Below are 20,060 nucleotides of genomic sequence, written 5' to 3'. Positions count from 1 at the left end.
GGTTAGATTGAGAAACTGTTAATTATATGGATTTGGTATGTGTTCCATTGTCTTATGTTAACCAAGTTTTGCATGTTCTCACCAAGAAATAGTTACAGGGTGCACGGAGACTTCGACTGCTGCAGTGCCATTTCCAGTTTTGATACAAGCACCGTTGCCAGTACTCCTGTGCCTGCCTGATACCGCAGTGCCGCTGTGCTGCGTTGGGTGAGTTTATTGCTGGGGTTAACATAATGGATAGGGACAGGTTTATAGAACAGGGTAAAGAGTTTGGACTTAGTGGGATGGAATTAAAGGAATATGTAGACACGTGTGTGCGAGAAGCGCGAGATGAGAGAGCGGCAGCTAGAGCTGCAGAGGCGGCTTTGAAGCAATCAGAAACTGATTTGATAGCCAAACAAATTCAACTCGAGGAACTTAGGAAAGAGATAGGAACGTCTAGCAGTGCGACTCGTGTCACACACAGGCCAAGTGTTCCTCCTCTTCCAGTGTTCCAAGATGGAAAGGACGACATAGACGCGTATCTGTGTAGGTTTGAAAGACACGCTACCAGTGTAGGATGGGAGCAGTCAGATTGGGGGATAGCTATATCAGCCCTGTTGACAGGTAAAGCTCTGAGTATTGTGTCTCGACTTACGGCATCAGAGTCTATGCAGTATGAGGCTGTCAAGAAGGCGTTACTCAAGGGATACGACCTCACTGAAGAAGGGTACAGGTTGAAATTTAGGAATGCAAAGATACATCATGGGGAAACGTACAGTCAATTTGCCGATAGAATCGAGAAATATTTGGATCGATGGGTTGAACTTAGCCCATATAGTGATGATGCTGTTGGATTAAAGAATCTCTTTCTGCAGGAACAGATTCTAGAGACATGCAGTAAAGATTTACTGATGTTTCTACGAGAGCGGGGACCGCAAAAGCTTCCAGAGTTGTTGTGTCTGGCGGAACAGTACCGGGAGGCGCATGCAGACCCGAGACTCCGACGCATGAAAGAGAAACGTCCAAATGGAGCCCAGCCGTCGGATAGTAGCAGTCCAAAAGGAGATGCACCTGTGAAAGGCAAAGCACCCAGCGAGGGAAATGCTGCACCAGGGAAGGTGTGCTTCAACTGTGGGAAAGCCGGACATTTCTCCAGGGACTGCAGAGCAAGACGAGTGCGGCTAGAGAAGGCTGCATCCCTCGAAGACTCACCGAGGGGAGACCCACCTAAGGAGGCAGGTGGGGAGTCACCGTCAACTAGAAAGGGGAGTTCGTCAACTCACCATGACCAAGGTGCGATGTGTATTGTGGTACATAGGTCGCCGGTTGTTGAGCGAAATCTCACCAAAGACGGAAGCGAAGTGAAATTGGCCTGTGGAGGTACACTACCTGTGCTCTCTGCGGTCGCGTGTGGTACCCGTGAAGGGAGGATGCCAGTCTGCAAGGGCAGGGTCAATGGCAAGCGAGTGGACGTGCTGCGAGACACGGGATGTTCGACTGTGGTAGTGAGACAGGGCCTTGTGAAAGATGAGCAACTCACCTCAGAGGAGAGGACGTGTGTTCTTATTGACGGGACTGTCAAGAGCTTCCAAGTAGCCCGCGTAGAGCTTGATACGCCCTACTTCAGAGGACAGGTGGAGGCACTATGCATGACCAGGCCTGTGTATGACGTCATCCTCGGAAACATACCGGGTGTGAAGGAGCCAACCAATCCCGACCAATCGTGGACACCTCCAGAGCTTCAGGCACACGCAGTGGAGACAAGAGGACAGAAGGAGCGAGCAAGGAGAACTCAGCCATCACTTATCGTACCCAAACCAGTAGAGGATGTGGTAAGTGTGAACAACCTTACCAAAGCACAGGCTGCCGATACTTCATTAGCACCCGTGAAGCAGGTTTTCAGACGGCAGGAACGTGCAGGAGTCCTAGACATTGCCTGCACGCCAGTAGTTGAGGACAGCATGGATGAGAGTGAAGAGGAGGAGGAGGACAGAGTCAGCTCAGTACCAAACGGCGAGCTGGTACACCTCCCACCTCTCACCTCATCAGAAACGGTTCGAGACGTACAGATAGGACCAGAGCTGGATGACGATCAACTTCAGTTTCTTTATCACTGCAGTCAAAGGTAGTGAAAATGTCGGCGCAGACTATCTGAGTCGACTACCCGAGTCATGAATTATTCTGCAGATAGATAGGATGTTGTATATATTTCAGGTATCAACAATTTGGTGTGCAAGTGTCACACTGTTGTCATTCTCACTGAGTAATAGCTCATGAGTGATGATTTAGCAGCTGTAGGATATGCTGTCTAGATGTGTGTTTGTTGAGAAGTGTTCAGAAGTGTCATATCACCGAAAAGTTCTTAGAAAATTAGATATGACTAATTTCTTGAAGTAGGGGGTGATATGTCACGATGTGACTGAGAGTGCGAGTGTGGAATGTGTGAGATTCCTTTGTTCAGGCAAGCCATCAGGTGGGAAATGGGGACAGCAGGCGTAAACAGCATAGAAAGTTAGAATCGGGCAAGCCAGGTGGAGAGAAGTGGTTAGGGAGAAAGGACAGTGTGGAAGAAAGAGGGAGGCTCAGTGGAGTCAGGGTAGAATGGCTAATGTAGAAAGGGAGAGTTGGTAGGAGAGAATAGGTATTTAGTTAGGGGGAGATAGTTGGGATAGATAGGTTTAAAGCCAAAAGGAGGAATTAGTTGGAAAGAAAAGGGACATGTAATAAAAAGGGGAAAGCTAGTTGGAACCAGTTTAAGCACAGTAGAGGGTGGAGTTATATTAGAGGCGACAAGGAAAGTAAATTTGGAGGGAAAATCAGTTGGATCTGAACATCTGTCAGAGCAAGACATGCTCTTCTAACTCACTGGTGATAGGAGTAGAGAGGTAGCTGATCGGCCTACAACGCGGCGCTGCATTTCAGGCAGGAGAGTCATGGCACAGCAGCCCCACGCATTAGGGCAGGGCACGCGCAAGACATGCTGCAGGCACTGACAACAGCTGAAGTCTCCTCCTCACCATTACTTCAGGGTCTGAACACCAAATCAGACGTAAGTAGTTTTGTAGCTGTATTAAGTTGTTTTTGCAATATTCTGAGTTCGTCATTATTGATATATATATATATATATATTTGTATATAGAGATTTATGTTATGTTCGCTGGTTCACTATAATATGTGGATTAATGATGTTAAAGTAAAGATTATGTTGTATGTCAGATTGGATAATAAGGTTGTATAATGATGAAATAGGATTTGTTTTAGTTTGGCAAGAAGGCAGGCCAAGTCAGCAGGTGAATGTTATAGGTGGAATGTTTAAATTTACAGCGATATTTGTGGATACAGTATATTTTGGTTTTCTATGGTTGTATCAGGAAAATACAATCCAGGTTTTGTTGTTCATAACTAAAGTGAATGAAGTTAGAAGTTTGTTAAGTGATAAGTTAGAATGTAATTTTGGTTGCTGAAGGATTTAAAGGTTAGTTATAATGAGAAAGGGATATATGTTAAGAGAATACAGTTTAGCTGGTTTTTGATTGAGATAGTTTATATGAGATGATTTGTCATGTTTATATGTTAAGTGAGTTATGAGTATATACATGGCGATGGTTTATTTCTGTAGTATGTATATATAGGTCTGTTTGTCATGGTGGAAGTATACAGGAGCATTATTGGTTAAGTATAAGGAAATATTGAACTGTGGTTCATGTTTGAGATTACCCTGTGAATATATAATGTTATGAGAGGTGGTTATAATATCCCCATATAGATCGACACCGACGAGCTGGGCTCGACGGAACCATCGTTATCTCGACGGCATAGCAAATACGCTCGGCGGAATCACCGTCAGGTAACTCAACGGCATCATATTGACGGCATCACCATTAGCTCAACGGCATTTCGGTTAGCGTGAGGGCAATTCCCGCTACCCTGACAGAATTCCCGTACCTTGGTAGTCCTCCGGTGCAAGCGGTAGCATCTCGGTCGACACGACGACAATTCCCGCCAGCCGGACGACATCCTCGACATCGCGATTATCCAGGCAACTTCTGCATTACCGCACAGACTAGTTCACACCCCCCCCCCCCATTCCCGTCGGACAGTATACATTGAAACCACACGTGCGCACAGTAAAGTATTGAACCACAGGTATTTTATTCAACCCGGGTGTAGGATGTGGTTATAAGATTAATTTAGGATGTGTTTACATGAGGAAAGGATTTATTAGCATATTATATTATATTATTGGATTGCTCCTGAACGTTTCTATAATTTCTTTGGTGTAAATACGAACGCAATTGTAATAGGTTTTTTTTTTGTGGGAAAGTATTGTAAAAATATATATATTTTTTTGACGTCTTGTTGGAAAAATAAATAGCATAAGAGCTGCATTTTTTGTTCAGTAAACTCACGAAGTGTTGAAGTGTATTAATTACAGTGTATCTCATAGCAGAACCAGACTTATCGTCAGTCGTAGATAAATACAGATCTTAGAGCTGACAGTGGCATTTACCTAGTGGAGGTAGATAGCCTGTGTTTGGTACTTGCTGTCAGTTCATGACTTTACCAACACCCAGTAAAATAGCCTTGACAAAACTGCAATTTCTTAAAAAAAGATATAGGTGAAATTTCCATCTCACGGGAAATCATTTCTTGCGCTTTTATACCCCCATTCCACAGAGATTTTCTCTCATCGGTCCCTCAATGGAATAAAGTTTACCGCCTCTGGCCACCCGCCGAAGTGTATCGGATCACAGTCCGATGAATCCGACTTGGTTGGTAAAATATTAGCAGAGCTACCAAGTCTCACGCGTTCTGCGTGAGACTCAAGCATTTAGGGTCTGTCTCACGACCTCAAGCATGGCACCCATTTTTCTCACGCATCTGGTGAAGTCTGCAATTTGGGCCAAAAATAAGGAGCATAGCTCAAAGGATTAAAGTGATAGTTGCAATTGAAGGTATATTTCCCTTTTGCCTTTCAAAATTAGTAAAAAATAGTCACTTAAGTATGCACCAGATCGCATCATTAAGAGCTAATAATTTAAAAAAGCACCCTACCATGGGAGGGGACACCCCCCCCCCCCTTCTCGTTCGCGTGCGCATGCGCGCGAGCGCCGAGACTCCGAGTCATAAAAATCTCACTCATAAAAGTTTTTTGAACTTGGCATCTCTGTATTAGGTGAGTGTCAAAAATAAAATGGTGAGGCCAAAATATGTGTCAATTACTTTCCTGACACACTTGAACTAAACTATGGAAAAAAGGCCAAAAGTGGAGTAAAACGAACACTTGAAGTTTTTCTTTTTGAGAGAAAATATCGCCTTGTCATTATGTCGTGGATAAAGATAATCTACACCTAAATGGCATATGAATTTCTTTGTACAGGATCTCTCGATCAGCATGGCAATTCAAATATCGTCAGCAAATACAAAAACAAAAAACAAAAAAAAGACTATTAAGAGGGTTTGTATGTCAATGCGAAGGAGAGCTAACATCCTGCAGGTAGCAATGGCAGCACACAAGAAATGTGAATTGGGCAAGTCAAGTACTTAGGTTGAAGTCTAGTCTAAAAACAGAGCAATAGTAATGCGTAACAGTACGTGTGTTATGATTTTACATGTACCATGAAGGCTGCGTGACGATCTACGTTTTGAAACCTTGCCAAACCGAGGATGTGGTACAGCTGGTTTCCTGGTACTGCGGATTTGGTTTGCGGTCCTCTGCGCATGGCCTTTGTAGATTCAATTTGGGCGACCTCGAGACGACTGAAATTGCGTGACGAATCAGTAAGTTTACCTTTTCACAATAACCAGTAAAAGAGGAAGATGAATAAAGAAACAATTCGCACTGATAGCTACTTATTGATTCTGTTTTGTTCTGTGGGCGGATAAGTCTGTTTTGTATCTTTGCCTTATATCTCCTGTTTATTCTAGGCGACAGCTTAGATGTTGTAAGATTTCAGTGCTTATTAACATTATAAAGCATGTTTGAAACAACTTTGTATGCCTTTAATATGATTTATACGTATAGGATTATAAATCATTAACGTACACTGTCCGTGCAGCGTTATTCTATATAGAGTTAGCTACACCAAATTAGGAGTTCTGTACGAAGATAGGGTGATGCGTCGAATAGAGCACGTTTCTTCTCATATATGTCATGTACATACACACACACACACATATACATGTATATACATTGCGTGAGGTGCATTAACAACTACAGGTATAATGTGGACGTCGGTAGTTAACCACAGCCGAAATAAAGGGTTTACCCGTTTTTGGTTTTTGGTTTTGTTTTTGTTTTGTTTTGTTTTGTTTTTAAATATTGCCAAGCCTTTGACCTTACCGGCCTTCAGGTTCAGTTCGAGTTCAATTTAACTTTTATTTTCCATCCAATAAGCGGTGAAACAAAATATGATATATAAAGCATGCGTGAAACAGTCACGTTGTTTGATTAATATATTGCAATCAAGGAAAGAAACACAAAACGAGAAGTGCATCACATAGTACATAAGAAGATATATATTGATACCTAAGAACATCTATGCGTGCTTTGAAGGATAAAAATAGGGTAGGTATGGAAAAAGAATGATCCACTAAAAAGCTATAGGATTGTAATACATGGATCACCCAAAACATAGTATGATAAATGAATATACATCATCATTATAAACTGTAAGTATTTTGAAGTAGAGAAAATACAATATTAGGCATATCTAACAATGTTCAAGTTGCAAGCACTATTCGATGAGCCGTGTGTACCCAACGGCAGAATAGTGAAAAAAGCAAAACAAAACATAACTAAAAATAGTGGATGATTATATATATATTATATATGCACGCATGCCCATGCATTGTCCACTCTCGTAAAAAAAGGGAGAACTAAAAAAGCAGATGACTACATTCACAAAGGACGCGATATCGTACAAGGAATAGAACACCGTGACATTACAAAACTACGAAGTATCAAGCAGAGAGAGGACTGAAGGGAAAAAGAGCAAAGAAGGATGTAGAACGGTGTGCATATTATTTTAGAACGCGCCACTCTTTCGCCACCGCGGGCGAAGCACAAATATTATTATTGAAAAACTATGTATCTATTATGTTAAAAGTCAAGATTTTCTTAGTTTATATTTGATTATAATAAGTTCTTTCATAATGTTATATGGCGAGAATTCATGGTCAATCGTATTGAAAGCATCTGAAAAAAAAAATCTAGTGTTTGTGAATACGTATTTACTTGATGGTGAATGTGGTGTAATAACCCAATTCTTGACCATTTTGTAAAGATTTCGTTTTCCGCTAATCGAGGCTTATGGAATAGGCAAATAGGTAAAGTTTGGCAAAATATATAAAAAATGCAAGAAAACCACGTCACCTGATATCACCCTTTTTTTGTTATTATCTATCTATATATATATATATATATATATATATATATATACATATATATATGTGTGTGTGTGTGTGTGTGTGTGTGTGTGTGTGTGTGTGAGTGTGTGCGTGTCGTATAAAAATGGGTGCTGAGTATAGGTTCGTGTGGTTGTGTCTGCATATGTGACAAATAACAATACAGGAAGAAACACATCATCTACATGGATTATGACGGTAGTGTTGTACATTCAAAATTGTAAAACAACGCCAGGTAAGTGGATCCGCAGCACAGAAACTGTGTTGTTCATTGCATGTCAAATGACACAAATCATCATTCTGATTATTAATCGTTCTTTTCTTCCTAACAAAACACACAAAAATACATACACTTACATAGGTGGAAAGCATGGATACTACTAATAATTACGTGTTGCCTATTTTTTTTTCTTTTATTTTTTTAAGTCTCAGAACAAACAGAACGATGCTGTGATTCGTTTGATTATAACAATTACTGCGCATGCGCTGTGTGTGTGTGTGGGGGGGGGGGGGGGGGGAAACCCCATTAACCACGCCGGATGTTGTACCGCGATTTGTGGTCCTCTGCGCATGTCCTTTATGCATTTTGTTTGGGCAAACTTAGTACGACTGAAATTCTGTGGCGAATTGGTAATCATACCTCTTTGGAACAGCATTGCTATTGTTAAAACCGCGCATAGTACATCTGGCCAAAGAGACAGTTCAGATGTTTAGACGCTCAGTACAGCTTATCCACTCAGGCATAACACACGCACACACACACACGTTTTTTAAAATAAATTCTTTATTTAAATTTCATTTAGTGCCACAAAATTCACATTCACAAAAACAAAACATTGAACAAAGACAAACAACATTATACACAAACATTGTACAGAAATACGTCAATCTTACATTATGACTCATTTGACCAAAAACGAAATCCGGGGCCCGTTTCATAAAACTTGTTATCAGTGACAACTGTCACATTTCTATGACAAATTTGCTCTCAGCCAATCAGATGCAAGGATTTCAGTAACTTCGTTTGGCGGGGGTATAAAAATAGGGGTGAAAATTAAGGCTCGAAAGTAGGAAAGAAAGAGCAGTTCCCATATGAGTGTTACTGTGTGTAGTGAAATTATCAAGAGAAATTTGAAACTCCTATTGAAAACAGAACTGAGAACGGTCAAATTTGAGACTCTCTCCTCCATATATTCAGTACGGGTTGGAGATCTGCAAAAGAAATCATTCCTACACCTAGATAGTCAATGGATCCATAGCACGGAAATGGTACTGTCCATCGCAAGTCAATGAAGAGTACACACAGACACAATAATTATGTACACGGAGTTTCGTTACTTGAGCGAACCTGATCGATATGATAGTACATGTATAGGATCCTACGTCTCCAAAATAGGATGCCAGGCCCGTAGCCAGGGGGGTGCGTCGGGTGCGTACGCACCCCCCCCCCCCAAAATTCTGAAAGGTCCACTTTTTCATAATAACGGTTTTTAGCAATTCTCAAGATAACAATCCAAATAAATATAAAGACACATTATATGCTACGTAAATGTGGAAGAGTACGTTTAACAATGTTAAAAATAATTGTACGAAACCCTTTTGTTGTATGAACCATCGGATCGTCCCCATGCACACAAACACAAATGTTATGTATCAATTTGTGCGAGCTATTATTATATCGGCACTGCCAGACTGCATGCCATGGCCCTTGGCGCGTGTGACCGGTGGTTTTTTTTTTTTCCCACTGGCCGCCCGAGTACGTGCGATTCGTGGATGACATTGAGGTTGACACTTGCATTTTTTCACAGGAACAGAGGTAAGTGGATGAAAATCTAATAGCCTCAAGTTTACATATATGATAAAAATTAAAGAAATTTCCTCGAAATTACTATAATCGAAAACCTGAGACATTTTATATCTACGTCTCACAAAGATATAGTAGGCCTACATGTATATATAAGTACATGTTGGCATGATAATGCCTGGGGATAGATTATTATGTCAACTATTTTCCATTATGAATGCATGCTCCAATCAAATTGTGAAAAGGTGGTCATGAATTAGCATTTCTTACGAACGATCAGGAGAGACAAAACAAAATGAAAGGCCTGTCTTACTCCAGTTCTCTATTAGTTATACATTTTCTCATGTTGTGACAGTTCGATTGGTTCTCATTTTGAAGTGAGCCAAAACCTAAGAACATTCTCACTTATAATTTCCAAAGAGTATTATGCAGGCACGCAAACTCAATTTAGTTGTATTTCATTTAAATGTAATGGGTAAGAGGGTATGAGAGAGAATGCTGAGCTATGAAGTAAAATGGTAAAGTAAAAAGTTTGTCAGATAGTATTACAAAAGCCTGAATATTGCAAGAGCTCCGGAGTAATAACAGTCAGTGAAAAACCCTATGTATGATAGCATTGTGAGAGCGTTAGACTGCATTGTGACGCGTCGTTATCTAATTTACATTCTTTATTGATATATTTTCATAAATATCTCAGGTAATGAGTCGGATTGGATTACAATTCTCACTTACAGCTTTGTAGAAGTCTGAGTCAACAGTATCACACAGTACTTCAAGACGTATTACAGTACAAACGATTTCTTGAGCCTGCACCGTTTCAGGCTCTGTTCTGGATACGGCGGTAGAAACTCATTCTTTTTTGTTGTTTATTTTATCATTATTTACTAATCTCTTTTCTAACTTACAGGTAGCGGATTTCTTTGCAGGCCAAATTCGGAAATGCAGTGTTGGTTATTACTTATACATTTTCTCATGTTGTGACAGTTCTATTGGTTCTCATTTTAAAGTGAGCCAAAACCTAAGAACATTTTCACTTATAATTTCCAAAGAGTATTATGCAGGCACGCAAACTCATTTTAGTTGTATTTCATGTAAATGTAATGGGTAAGAGGGTATGAGAGAGAATGGAAAGTGCTGAGCTATGAAGTAAAATGGTAAAGTAAAAAGTTTGTCAGATAGTATTACAAAAGAAACTCATTCTTTTTTGTTTGTTTATTTTATCATTATTTACTTATCTCTCTTCTAACTTAAAGGTAGTGGATCTCTTTGCAGCCCAAATTCGAAAATGCCTAGAGACAGCTGGTAACCAAATATGCTACTATAATTTAATAAATAAGAAATAACCATTCCAGTATGTATCTTAGTGTGCACAGTAAGACAGATCAAATCAAATAGGAAAACATCTGAGCACTAAGCCTGAGGTCTGAATTTGCACTCAACTTCTTCCAATGGCTAACGGATGTTTAATTTTTGAATTTCACTGACCTCCAAATTTCACGAAGAAAACCTTCTTAGCATGATGGTTAATATGACATTTGACTAATATTGGAGATGTTTGCGAATCAGATCTACTAACTTTAATATCATTAAATCTAAAATGATTATTTGAAAGTTCGGAAATGCTGGAAATATCCTACCACAAGGAGGCAAAATATAAATGGTTCACATTTACAATTTATTTTGTTTTAAAAATTTTCTTATTTATTTTCGTTTTTGACAAACTCGCATACCAACGGCTGATATACTGTATAGTAAAGTGAATGTTTCATCTTCCAAACAGCATCCAATGGGATGGAAAACTCCAACTGAAAGGTGGACACCGTGACCATACTCGCTAAAGAAAACGCGTAATAGGGGTCGTTTTTTCTCACGGATTAGATGGAAAGTGTGATGTACGAGCGTATATAATCAAAGGGTATCAAAAAGGCCGAAATTTGGGAAAATGGTATATTGTTCAATCATGATGAAGTACTTCTTTAGGGTGCAGGAAACATTTAAGGAATACTTGTTTTTAAGGCCCGAAAAAATCATATGATCATTACTCGTTTAGGGGCCATTTTGAAAGTCCATGTATGAGCATGGTGTCCACCTTTTACTAGTAATTGTCGCTGCCCCTCCCGGGACAGTATCAAAGGACCGTTTTGTTAATTAACGCAATCCCCCCTTCCTTTAAAAATCCTGGCTTCAGGCCTGCTAACGCGGGTATACAATAGAAAAAATAAAAGTTAAAACAACACCAGGAAAATCACTATTCTCAATTTTGCGGCGCGCTACGCGCGCAGAGTCTCGAACACAATTAAACATTGCAACTTCCTGGCAAAATGAGTTTTTACTATTTCCTAGATGAAATACCGTAACGCGATTGCATGCAACAGACAAAAATACAAATTTCCTCGAGACTTTAAGACGTCATTAAAACAGTCAAAATTCACAATTTGCGGCGCGCTTCGCGCGCAAATTCTTAAACAACTTTTGTAGTTCGGTCGTCCAAAGAATATATATATATATACATATATATATATATATATATATATATATATATGATTGTGTGTGTGTGTGTGTGTGTGTGTGTGTGTGTCATCATTGGTATTGGTACCGAAGGTCCGTTTTTTTAGTGACCGCACCCCCCCCCCCCCCCTTGAAAAATCCTGGCTACGGGCCTGGATGCTATTATTCATGCCATTGAAGTGTAACTGGCTCGGTGTAAACAGAGGGAAATGGCTGCTTCAAAACAGCTTCACACACACACACACACACAAACACACAAACAAACAAACAAACACACGCACATACAAACCCCCATGGCCTTACGTGAAGTGACTGCGCCATTCTAACACCTGGCATGCCAGGAAACGAATCTGGAGTTTATCTGGTACATGTAATCATGTGTATACCTTCATTTTACCATCCACTAACAATGTTATAGAAATGATTACAAATCTAACTACTCTCAGATGCTAATTACAACTTCTCATTAGAACACCATATAGTGATGAGAATTTCAATTCAATTTCAATTTCAATTTATTTTCATATTTCTCGATGAAAAATTACAACAAATATAACAAAATTAAATGAAATACATGACATACATAGAATATTGCAAATATGTAAAACATAATAGTGGTCGATCTGTTAAGTATGGAATCTGTGAATGAATGCTAAAGAAATATGAAGGAACCTACTTAAAAGCGAGCTTGTTGAGCGTAGGTCCCAGTTAAACGAGTTTAAGATTGAGAAGGGGAGCACGGGTACAACAATGACCGGAACATAAGAGAAAAACAAAATAAAAAAGTACAAACATACAGTTATATAGCAAATTCTTCTCTAGTGTAGGTTAGGGGTCGGAAAAGCCACATGCTGTATATAGGCGGATGAACCATTGTCGTTCTGGCAATACAATATGACTTAATATAGTTATAATAACAATGATACCGTTCAGACAGTATTAGAAATGTGTACATTGCGTGTATTAAGAAGGGAACACATGCACCTGCAAATCCATTAAAAACTAGAAATGTCGCTTTGGCGACTGGTATGCCTCCGCCATAATGCATGATTTTCCCAATAGGTCTAGATAGTACATGTGGACAATGTGTGATTACATTTTCACAAAATTGGCAAAATATTGAAATGACAAGTTTGTCACAAATGTGTTGAATGTTCACCTTCCTTGACCTAGGTTTAATTGGATGAATAGGAGAGCATGTATCTAGGGATTTAAGGACTTTAACTTGACTTTGACCCATTCATACATTTAGGCATTGAGTAATTTTCAAGGTACAGGTGTGGAGAAAAAGTGCAATTTCTGAATTGAATAGTAAATTGTTACCATTTTCATCTGGCCCTTGACCCTAAAATTCATAAGATAATCACTTTCAGGTAGAACATGCATAATATGTACTAAGTTTCAAGATAACTTGAGCCACTTCCGAGATATGAAGGAAAAAGTTAGTTCAGCACTTTCACTTGATCTTTGACCTTTTGACCTTTGAAGCAACAAAAGAAGTTAAAAAAAACTTTCCAGAGAATTTCTATTAGGTTACACATGCATACACCAAGTGTTTAAAAAAAAATAACCCTGCTGGCATTGCATAAATATGAGAGAAATAGTAAAATTTTGAAGTGTTGCACTTGACATTTGACCCCTAACCTTTGACCCCATGAACCCTACATTCTCTAGATAATCACTTCCAGTCAGTACATGTATATACTATGTCCCATGAAGCTACCTTGAACAATTTTCCAAGGTACAGAGAAAAAAAAAGAAGTTTTAATATTTTTACTTGACCTTTTGACCTTTGACCTTTGACCTCATGACCCAAACTTTCACCAGAGAATCTTAATTGGGTAATACATGTATACACTAAGTTTCAAGAAAATATCTTCAGGCATTCAATAGATATGGTGGAAATAGTGAAATTTTATGTATTTGACCCTGACCTTTTGACCTTTGACCTCATGACCCAAACTTTCACCAGAGAATCTTAATTGGGTAATACATGTATACACTAAGTTTCAAGAAAATATCTTCAGGCATTCAATAGATATGGTGGAAATAGTGAAATTTTATGTATTTGACCTTGACCTTTTGACCTTTGACCTTGAGCATGTGCACCCAAAAGTTGATAGGCACAACTTCACCCCCTAATACACATACATGCCAAGTTTCATTAGGATACCTCGACAGGTTTTGATAGTTACCTTGTCCACAAAATTCATTACGGACGGACGGCATGACGGACGGACGGACGGACGGAAGGACGGACGGACGGACGGACGGACGGAAGGACGGACGGACGGGCAACCCGAAAACATAATGCCTCCGGCACCACTTCGTGGCGGAGGCATAAAAACATCGAACAACCAGTTGCAGTGCAGTGAGAATGTGAAATACCAGCTGTTTCCTGGTCCCAGCTATCTTTAAAGAAGGAAAAATATACATAAACACAGTGATAGAATTTAAGGGCGCAAACAGCTGGGCTCTTAAAGTTTGGTCATTAAAATCATTGGTGACAACGAAGTACTCTCTATATTCTACTGATTTTCCTAGTGAGACGGCAGTCACTTAAAAATCGTAGATTTTAAAAAGATATGTAAAAGCCTATAGAAATTCTACTTACAATTTTTATTTCCATACCTTTAAAACCAACTGCTTTGGAGAGTTTGTCTCATTACTGAAATCGTGCAACGCAAAGAATGAAGACAAAGCGACTATTTTTTTTTTGTACTGTACATTGCATCAGCTTTATTCATAAGTGAACACAAGATTAAAAAAAAATAAAAGGAGCACAGTTTTAAACATAAACATGGAATGTGACTACGCAAATTACATTTTGTTATAATTTCGATGTACATTATGAACAATGGTCCGCAAACAAAGACCGATTTTGGCATGATATAAAAAGCAACTTAAACTCGATACAGGTAAGTGACATGCATAACCAGCAAGATGTGCAAAATTTGTTTGTAATGAAAAGGTGTAGACTGCATGTCAAACATATCTTTGTCTGTTATGCTATGATCATTTCGCATTAAATGACGGTTGTTTATCTAATAATGTCATTTTACCTGAAGCTTATGTGAATGCTTCTTCCTTTTGCTGAATTCGCTGAAATGTCTGATGTTCCCAGCGAAGAGATACTGTAGGTGAAGTAGGTCAAAATAAAGTCAAAGAGCAAAATGGCTGCGGATGACTATAACGCAAGATAAGGTGCAAGACGACCTATATTTATGTAATAGGAAGGAGCAGGAAAGTGTTATAAACTGACACACCTGATGATCACAGAGCGGTATATGGGCAACATCTTTCGGGGAAGAGTACAAGCAGCTTAGTTTCACTCTATGTGGAATATGCCGTCGCCAGTTTAACGATAAAAGAGGACTTAGCGTTCATCTGGGCAAAACCCAGTGCGACGAGTCTTTGAACCCTGTTTTGTCAAATAGCACAAGTAAATCGGGCAAGAGGAAAATCTCAGTGTTTTTCAATCGTCTTCAGAGATGCAGGATCATCAACTTTCGTCAAAGTGAGAAAGTCGCCATAGCATAAATTGGTAAACTACGCGTATGTTTATTAAACTGGACTTGGAAGCGTTAGGATAAAGAAGATAAGAAAGTGGTGTCCCCTCTGATGCATGGTCCCTTTGATCAGAAACTTCCCACTTACGAGAAGATGGCGCATGCAATTGCTATACGGACTGTTCAAACTGCTCGCGAGATTCAACCCAATCGTTGTTCTGCGCGCCTTTTGGACGCAAAAACCAAAGGAGTGCAGTAAAAATGTATGATTATTACACACAATACACACGTACGGGCGCGCGTACATGTCCGTATTCATTGCCCTACGACACGGACCACCAGGCCCGAGGTGTTGTGGCCGAGAGCTGGAGCGAGGCAAGCAGAGAAGTGCCCCAACCCCGGAAGTGTGAACATGGGATCTAACCAAAATATACGGGAGTACGTGAAGGTATATCGAACGGTGCCATGAAACCCGAGGAAAACTCGAGTTTGGAAGGATTGTGCCGTACCCTTACGAAAAATCCCCCCCCCCCCCTTTCGGCAACCCAGGCGGGCGTGAGGGAAAGGCTCAGGCCAAACCAACGGGTGAAAACTCCGTAGGGAAACGCCTGGATGGCCCTCTGCCCAAAAATAACCTCCACAATGGAGCCAACAAACAAGCGAGGCCAGAGTCTCCCCAGCGACCCCTACAGGATAACCAATTGGGCTCGCCCTCGGAAAAAGACCACCCCCTCCCGACATGCTGTTCATTCAGTTCATCCCGTACTCTTGCGTAGCCGCGATTACGAGGCGTGGAGATCACAATACGCTGCAAGACGACAGAGGTCAGACAGACGTTACGATTCACCGCCTCGGTCGATGTGAGAGCGCCGGTACGATACTCCCCCGGGACACTACCAGGAGAGTGAATGGGAGTCGTCTTCTCCACCACGATCGAGAGATCCCCACTACGAGTCTCCCTCCCTTCAGGAATATGTGGAGTACCGGCATCGCGGGTCTCCACCTCTGAGGCTAGGGAATGAGTATCAGAGGCGCGAGGCAGGAGCCCCTTTACCAAGGCGTCACAAAGTTTATCAGTGGGGTAGTACGTCCTATGCATGAGACGGCAGTGAGTTTTAACGGTCAGTCGTATTTGCATCGCTCCCGCCAGTTAGGAGAACCTCGCCGCCAACAAGGTTTGTCCGGCTCCCCGAGGTGGAAGCCTCATGTACTCATCGGACTATAGGGTCAGGCCTACGGAAACTGCACTCCCTCCCTCCTACTCAACAACAGGGAGCGGAGGGTCTATCATAGCTATAGGCCAGTTACCCTTCACAGGACTATTACATTTGATGGCACTGGGAACTGGAAGGCAATTTTTGCAAAACTCCAGTTATTTGCCCATGAAAGTCAGTGGGACTCGGCACAGCGAAAGAATCAGCTAAGTCATAATCAACAGCTCGGAGACGATGCCAGGCCTTCGAGGTACTGGATTTGACTCTCGCGAGAGCTAAGTGGTCGCTGCGCTTGAGGAGTTGCAGAAATCCAATTTATGTGGAAATGGTAGCATTTATAGTGATGCAACGTGGCGCGAAGTCGTCGAAGGCTATTTCTGTGTCAGAAACGATGAATCGGACTCGAAATGAGCATGTTAGACAAAAGTTTTGAGAGTGACGATGCCGACGGATTGTGTGATAACACCTTACAACGTGTAGAACCGGAACCAGCAAAAACTTGCAAGGACAAGGACGCTATTCTCAGGTTCGATTGCGCTTGTCAGTGTAAGGAGCATTTCCATTAGCGGTTCCCCATGTTGGAGCTTGGGCGCAAAGAAAAGGACTGAAGTTATTATGGCCCAGCTTTGTGCGTTTAACAACTCGGGCAACAGTACGTCTTGTTCCAAACGCAAAACTCAAGGATCGGGAGAGAAACATATGAACGTACAGTCATTTCGCGGTCATCAAGTTTGCAGAACGTTCTTCAAGATGTGTCATATGTAAGACTTTTCATTAGATTCCTTTAGAGTTATGTGTACCTATGTAAGAGGGATTGTAAAGCCCTTATATTTCTTGGTTTTTGGCATTCTTGATAGTGCAATGTAAATCTACTGTACTACGCAGGGTCACTAAAACACAACACGTTATAACATGAGGTTAAGTTTGACATAACATACCGTTAAACAGACTTGTTACGTGTGGATAGAAGAGGATAACAACCACATTGTCAATGATATTGTCATTGTCATATCTCACATTAAATGTTTCTTCAGACAAATATCTTCATGCCAAATTTTGACTATCTGAGTCTCAACAATGTGATTTTCCTGTTAAACTTGTCAGCTTATAGGGAACAAAATTATGCGAACCTTGCGCGATTTGAATCGTGCTGTATAGACGATATTTAATCATGTTTTGCTTGCTTGAAACAATGGTTAGCTACATAGACAACGATTTGTTTTTTGTGATAAAAATATCGTGCTGGTTATAGAACTATCCTTATTATTTCTTATTGACAGCATCAGCATCAAAAAGCTGACGTCTCAGAAGAAATGGGTGGAGGAGTTTGGAGTTTGCCCGGTCGTGGGCAAGACCAGTAGAAGGCGTCTCAACTTAAGTTCGCTCTCTCTAGATGAGTTGAAAGCCGACGCTAACTTCATCTGCAACTACGCTGAGGACAACGCTGTGTTCCTTCCAGGACGCGTCCCAGATTACAGTCGCAGCGATGTAAGGCTCCTCCAGTCGTCGCATCCCAAAGCTGACGTGTGGTGGAAGTACATGTCTGCAATGGATGACGCAGGTAACTAGTCACTTTTGCTCATTTGAGAAACTGAAAGGTCAACATTTGAGGAACTGAAGAGAATTGAGAACTGAGAATTGAGGAACTCACACTCAAGCTCCAGAAAACAACGAAGGGAAAATGCAGGGTGCAGAAAAGATACGAAAGGCTTTGTAAGAAACTCTGCTAAGGTCGTCAACACCAAACAGCAGTTGTTCGAAAATCACACCACGAAGCAAAACAAACATCCAGCTCAAGAAATCAGGCTTGGATCCAAAGTCTGTTCCACCTGAAATAAAAAAGGGCTTGCTCTTTTCCCATGCTGTGATGCCAGAAACCAAGGACATACACTGTTGGATCTAGCACCAAACAGAAACACAGGGCTAATCTCCACAAGCTGGTAGCAGAAACCAGAGTATTGAAGAAATACCACCTGCTGAGAATGGTACAGAAGGAGACAGGTGTAGGTAGAGGAACTTGTCAATGGCAAAAAAAAAAATATAACAGCCAACACAAACAACTCCAGCGTTCTTGATCCATGCTGCACGAGGAAGTTGTAACTTTCCTGGAGAGGGAAGACAACTCACGAATGTGTCCCGGCAAGAAGGATTACTCCAAAACAGACGACCTGGGAAATAAGATACAAAAGAAGCTTCTATGTGATTATTTGTCAAATCTCCACGCCAGGTACATTGCAGAAAATCCGGTTCAATGCAGGGTATCCTTGCCCGCATTCCAACGGGTGAGTCAAATGCGATGCTCCCATATAGAGTCTGTTCACTTTGCATCCAAGAACCTTTGTCTATTCCAAAGATATCAGAACATGGCATTAAACCTGAAAGCAATGAAATCATTGGATTTGCCTGTAGTTGAAAAACCAGATAAATTCATAAGACGCCACAAAGAACATGAGCTAGATGATATCCTCAGTAGCTTGCAGCCTGATGTGATTCAATTGAAAAAAGAATGGGCCAGAGTTGAGTCTAATGGAAGAAAGAAGACTAAACTCAGCAATGTGTCACTGACTAAGCAGGATTTCATTGCTCACCTAAAACTGAATATCCAGGACTTCATGTAAAAAAAAACACTGTGAGTGTAGGACAATAAAAGATTATTATTTCCTAATATTGTACATTCTCTGATTTAAAGGTCACAATGGCTAAGGAGATTCTGTCTTCAACATTATGCCTCACGGGCCTGGTACAAAGGATGAAGACGAGGAAAATTCAGTAGAGAGCAGGGATGCAGCAAATGCAGCAGATCAAAGACTCGATTACTAAGGCAGTAAACATTATGAAACAAGGCATGAAAGACGCCTGGCAGAAGAATGGTACCCTCACCAAGGCTAACTGGAATTTGGAAAAAAAAAGGAAAAAGAATGAGACTCTGAAAGAACAGATCGAAGAACTGAAAAGGAAACTAAGTTAGGCAGAAGGAGAGCTCCACAGTTCACAGTTGAGCCTGCCTGCTCTATTTCCCGAGACTGACTCTGAAGACAAAGGTGCTACCCAGCAAAGTGTGCCTTCATCAGGACAGCAAGACAGCCTTGTGTGACACAATTCTCCAAAATCTCACACTTGTTTGTTTAAAGAATGCTGTATCATATGACAAATATGGAAATGATAATAAAGAAGGAAAAGTCAGAGACAAACACTAATGTGGAACAATACTCACTGAAAGACACCCTTTGCCAATCATCTGTGCTTCAGCCCTCAATGTTCATAGCATTTTGCACAGGAATGCCCAGTTACACCATTGAACTCTTTCATTCTGACAACAAATATCTGTTTGACAGCCACTCAAGGAATAGCAAAGGTCTTTGTGCACCACAGGATACTGCAGTACTACTAATATCCAATGACCTGGATGTAGCAGAGTGACACATATAAGAACTTAGGCATTCACTTGGCATGTTTGATGCCATATTTGAAGTGGTTCCTGCTTCCATACTGACTGTTGGAGCAAGCAACACAAATGACGCATCGAAAGAAGCAAGTCAAGCTCTTTATCGCTACTTCAAAGACCAGGCTCTGAAGCTGTCAAGAAGGAGGGAAACATTTGACAAAACTAAGCAAACTGGCAGGGAACTTTGTAGC

General features: G+C 40.8%; 1 protein-coding gene across 1 annotated transcript; it reads left to right on the top strand.

Moving 5' to 3' along the window:
- The first annotated feature begins 233 nt into the window (after positions 1–233).
- Positions 234–2,111, top strand: LOC139742728 (uncharacterized). The gene has a single exon (XM_071653252.1). It carries the CDS (start codon positions 234–236, stop codon positions 2,109–2,111), a length of 1,878 nt encoding a protein of 625 aa, XP_071509353.1.
- Positions 2,112–20,060: the final 17,949 nt, after the last annotated feature.

This window comes from Diadema antillarum, unplaced genomic scaffold (assembly GCF_040938485.1).
Source record: "Diadema antillarum isolate AM-2024a unplaced genomic scaffold, OU_Dant_1.0 seq00001017_RagTag, whole genome shotgun sequence".
Classification (NCBI taxonomy): Eukaryota; Metazoa; Echinodermata; class Echinoidea; order Diadematoida; family Diadematidae; genus Diadema; species Diadema antillarum.
Note: the sequence above shows the minus strand (reverse complement) of the source record. Positions and strands in the feature narration are given on the sequence as shown.

Excerpts from the sequence above, each read along its gene's own strand:
- LOC139742728 (XM_071653252.1), top strand. The coding sequence starts at position 234 with ATGGATAGGGACAGGTTTATAGAACAGGGTAAAGAGTTTGGACTTAGT.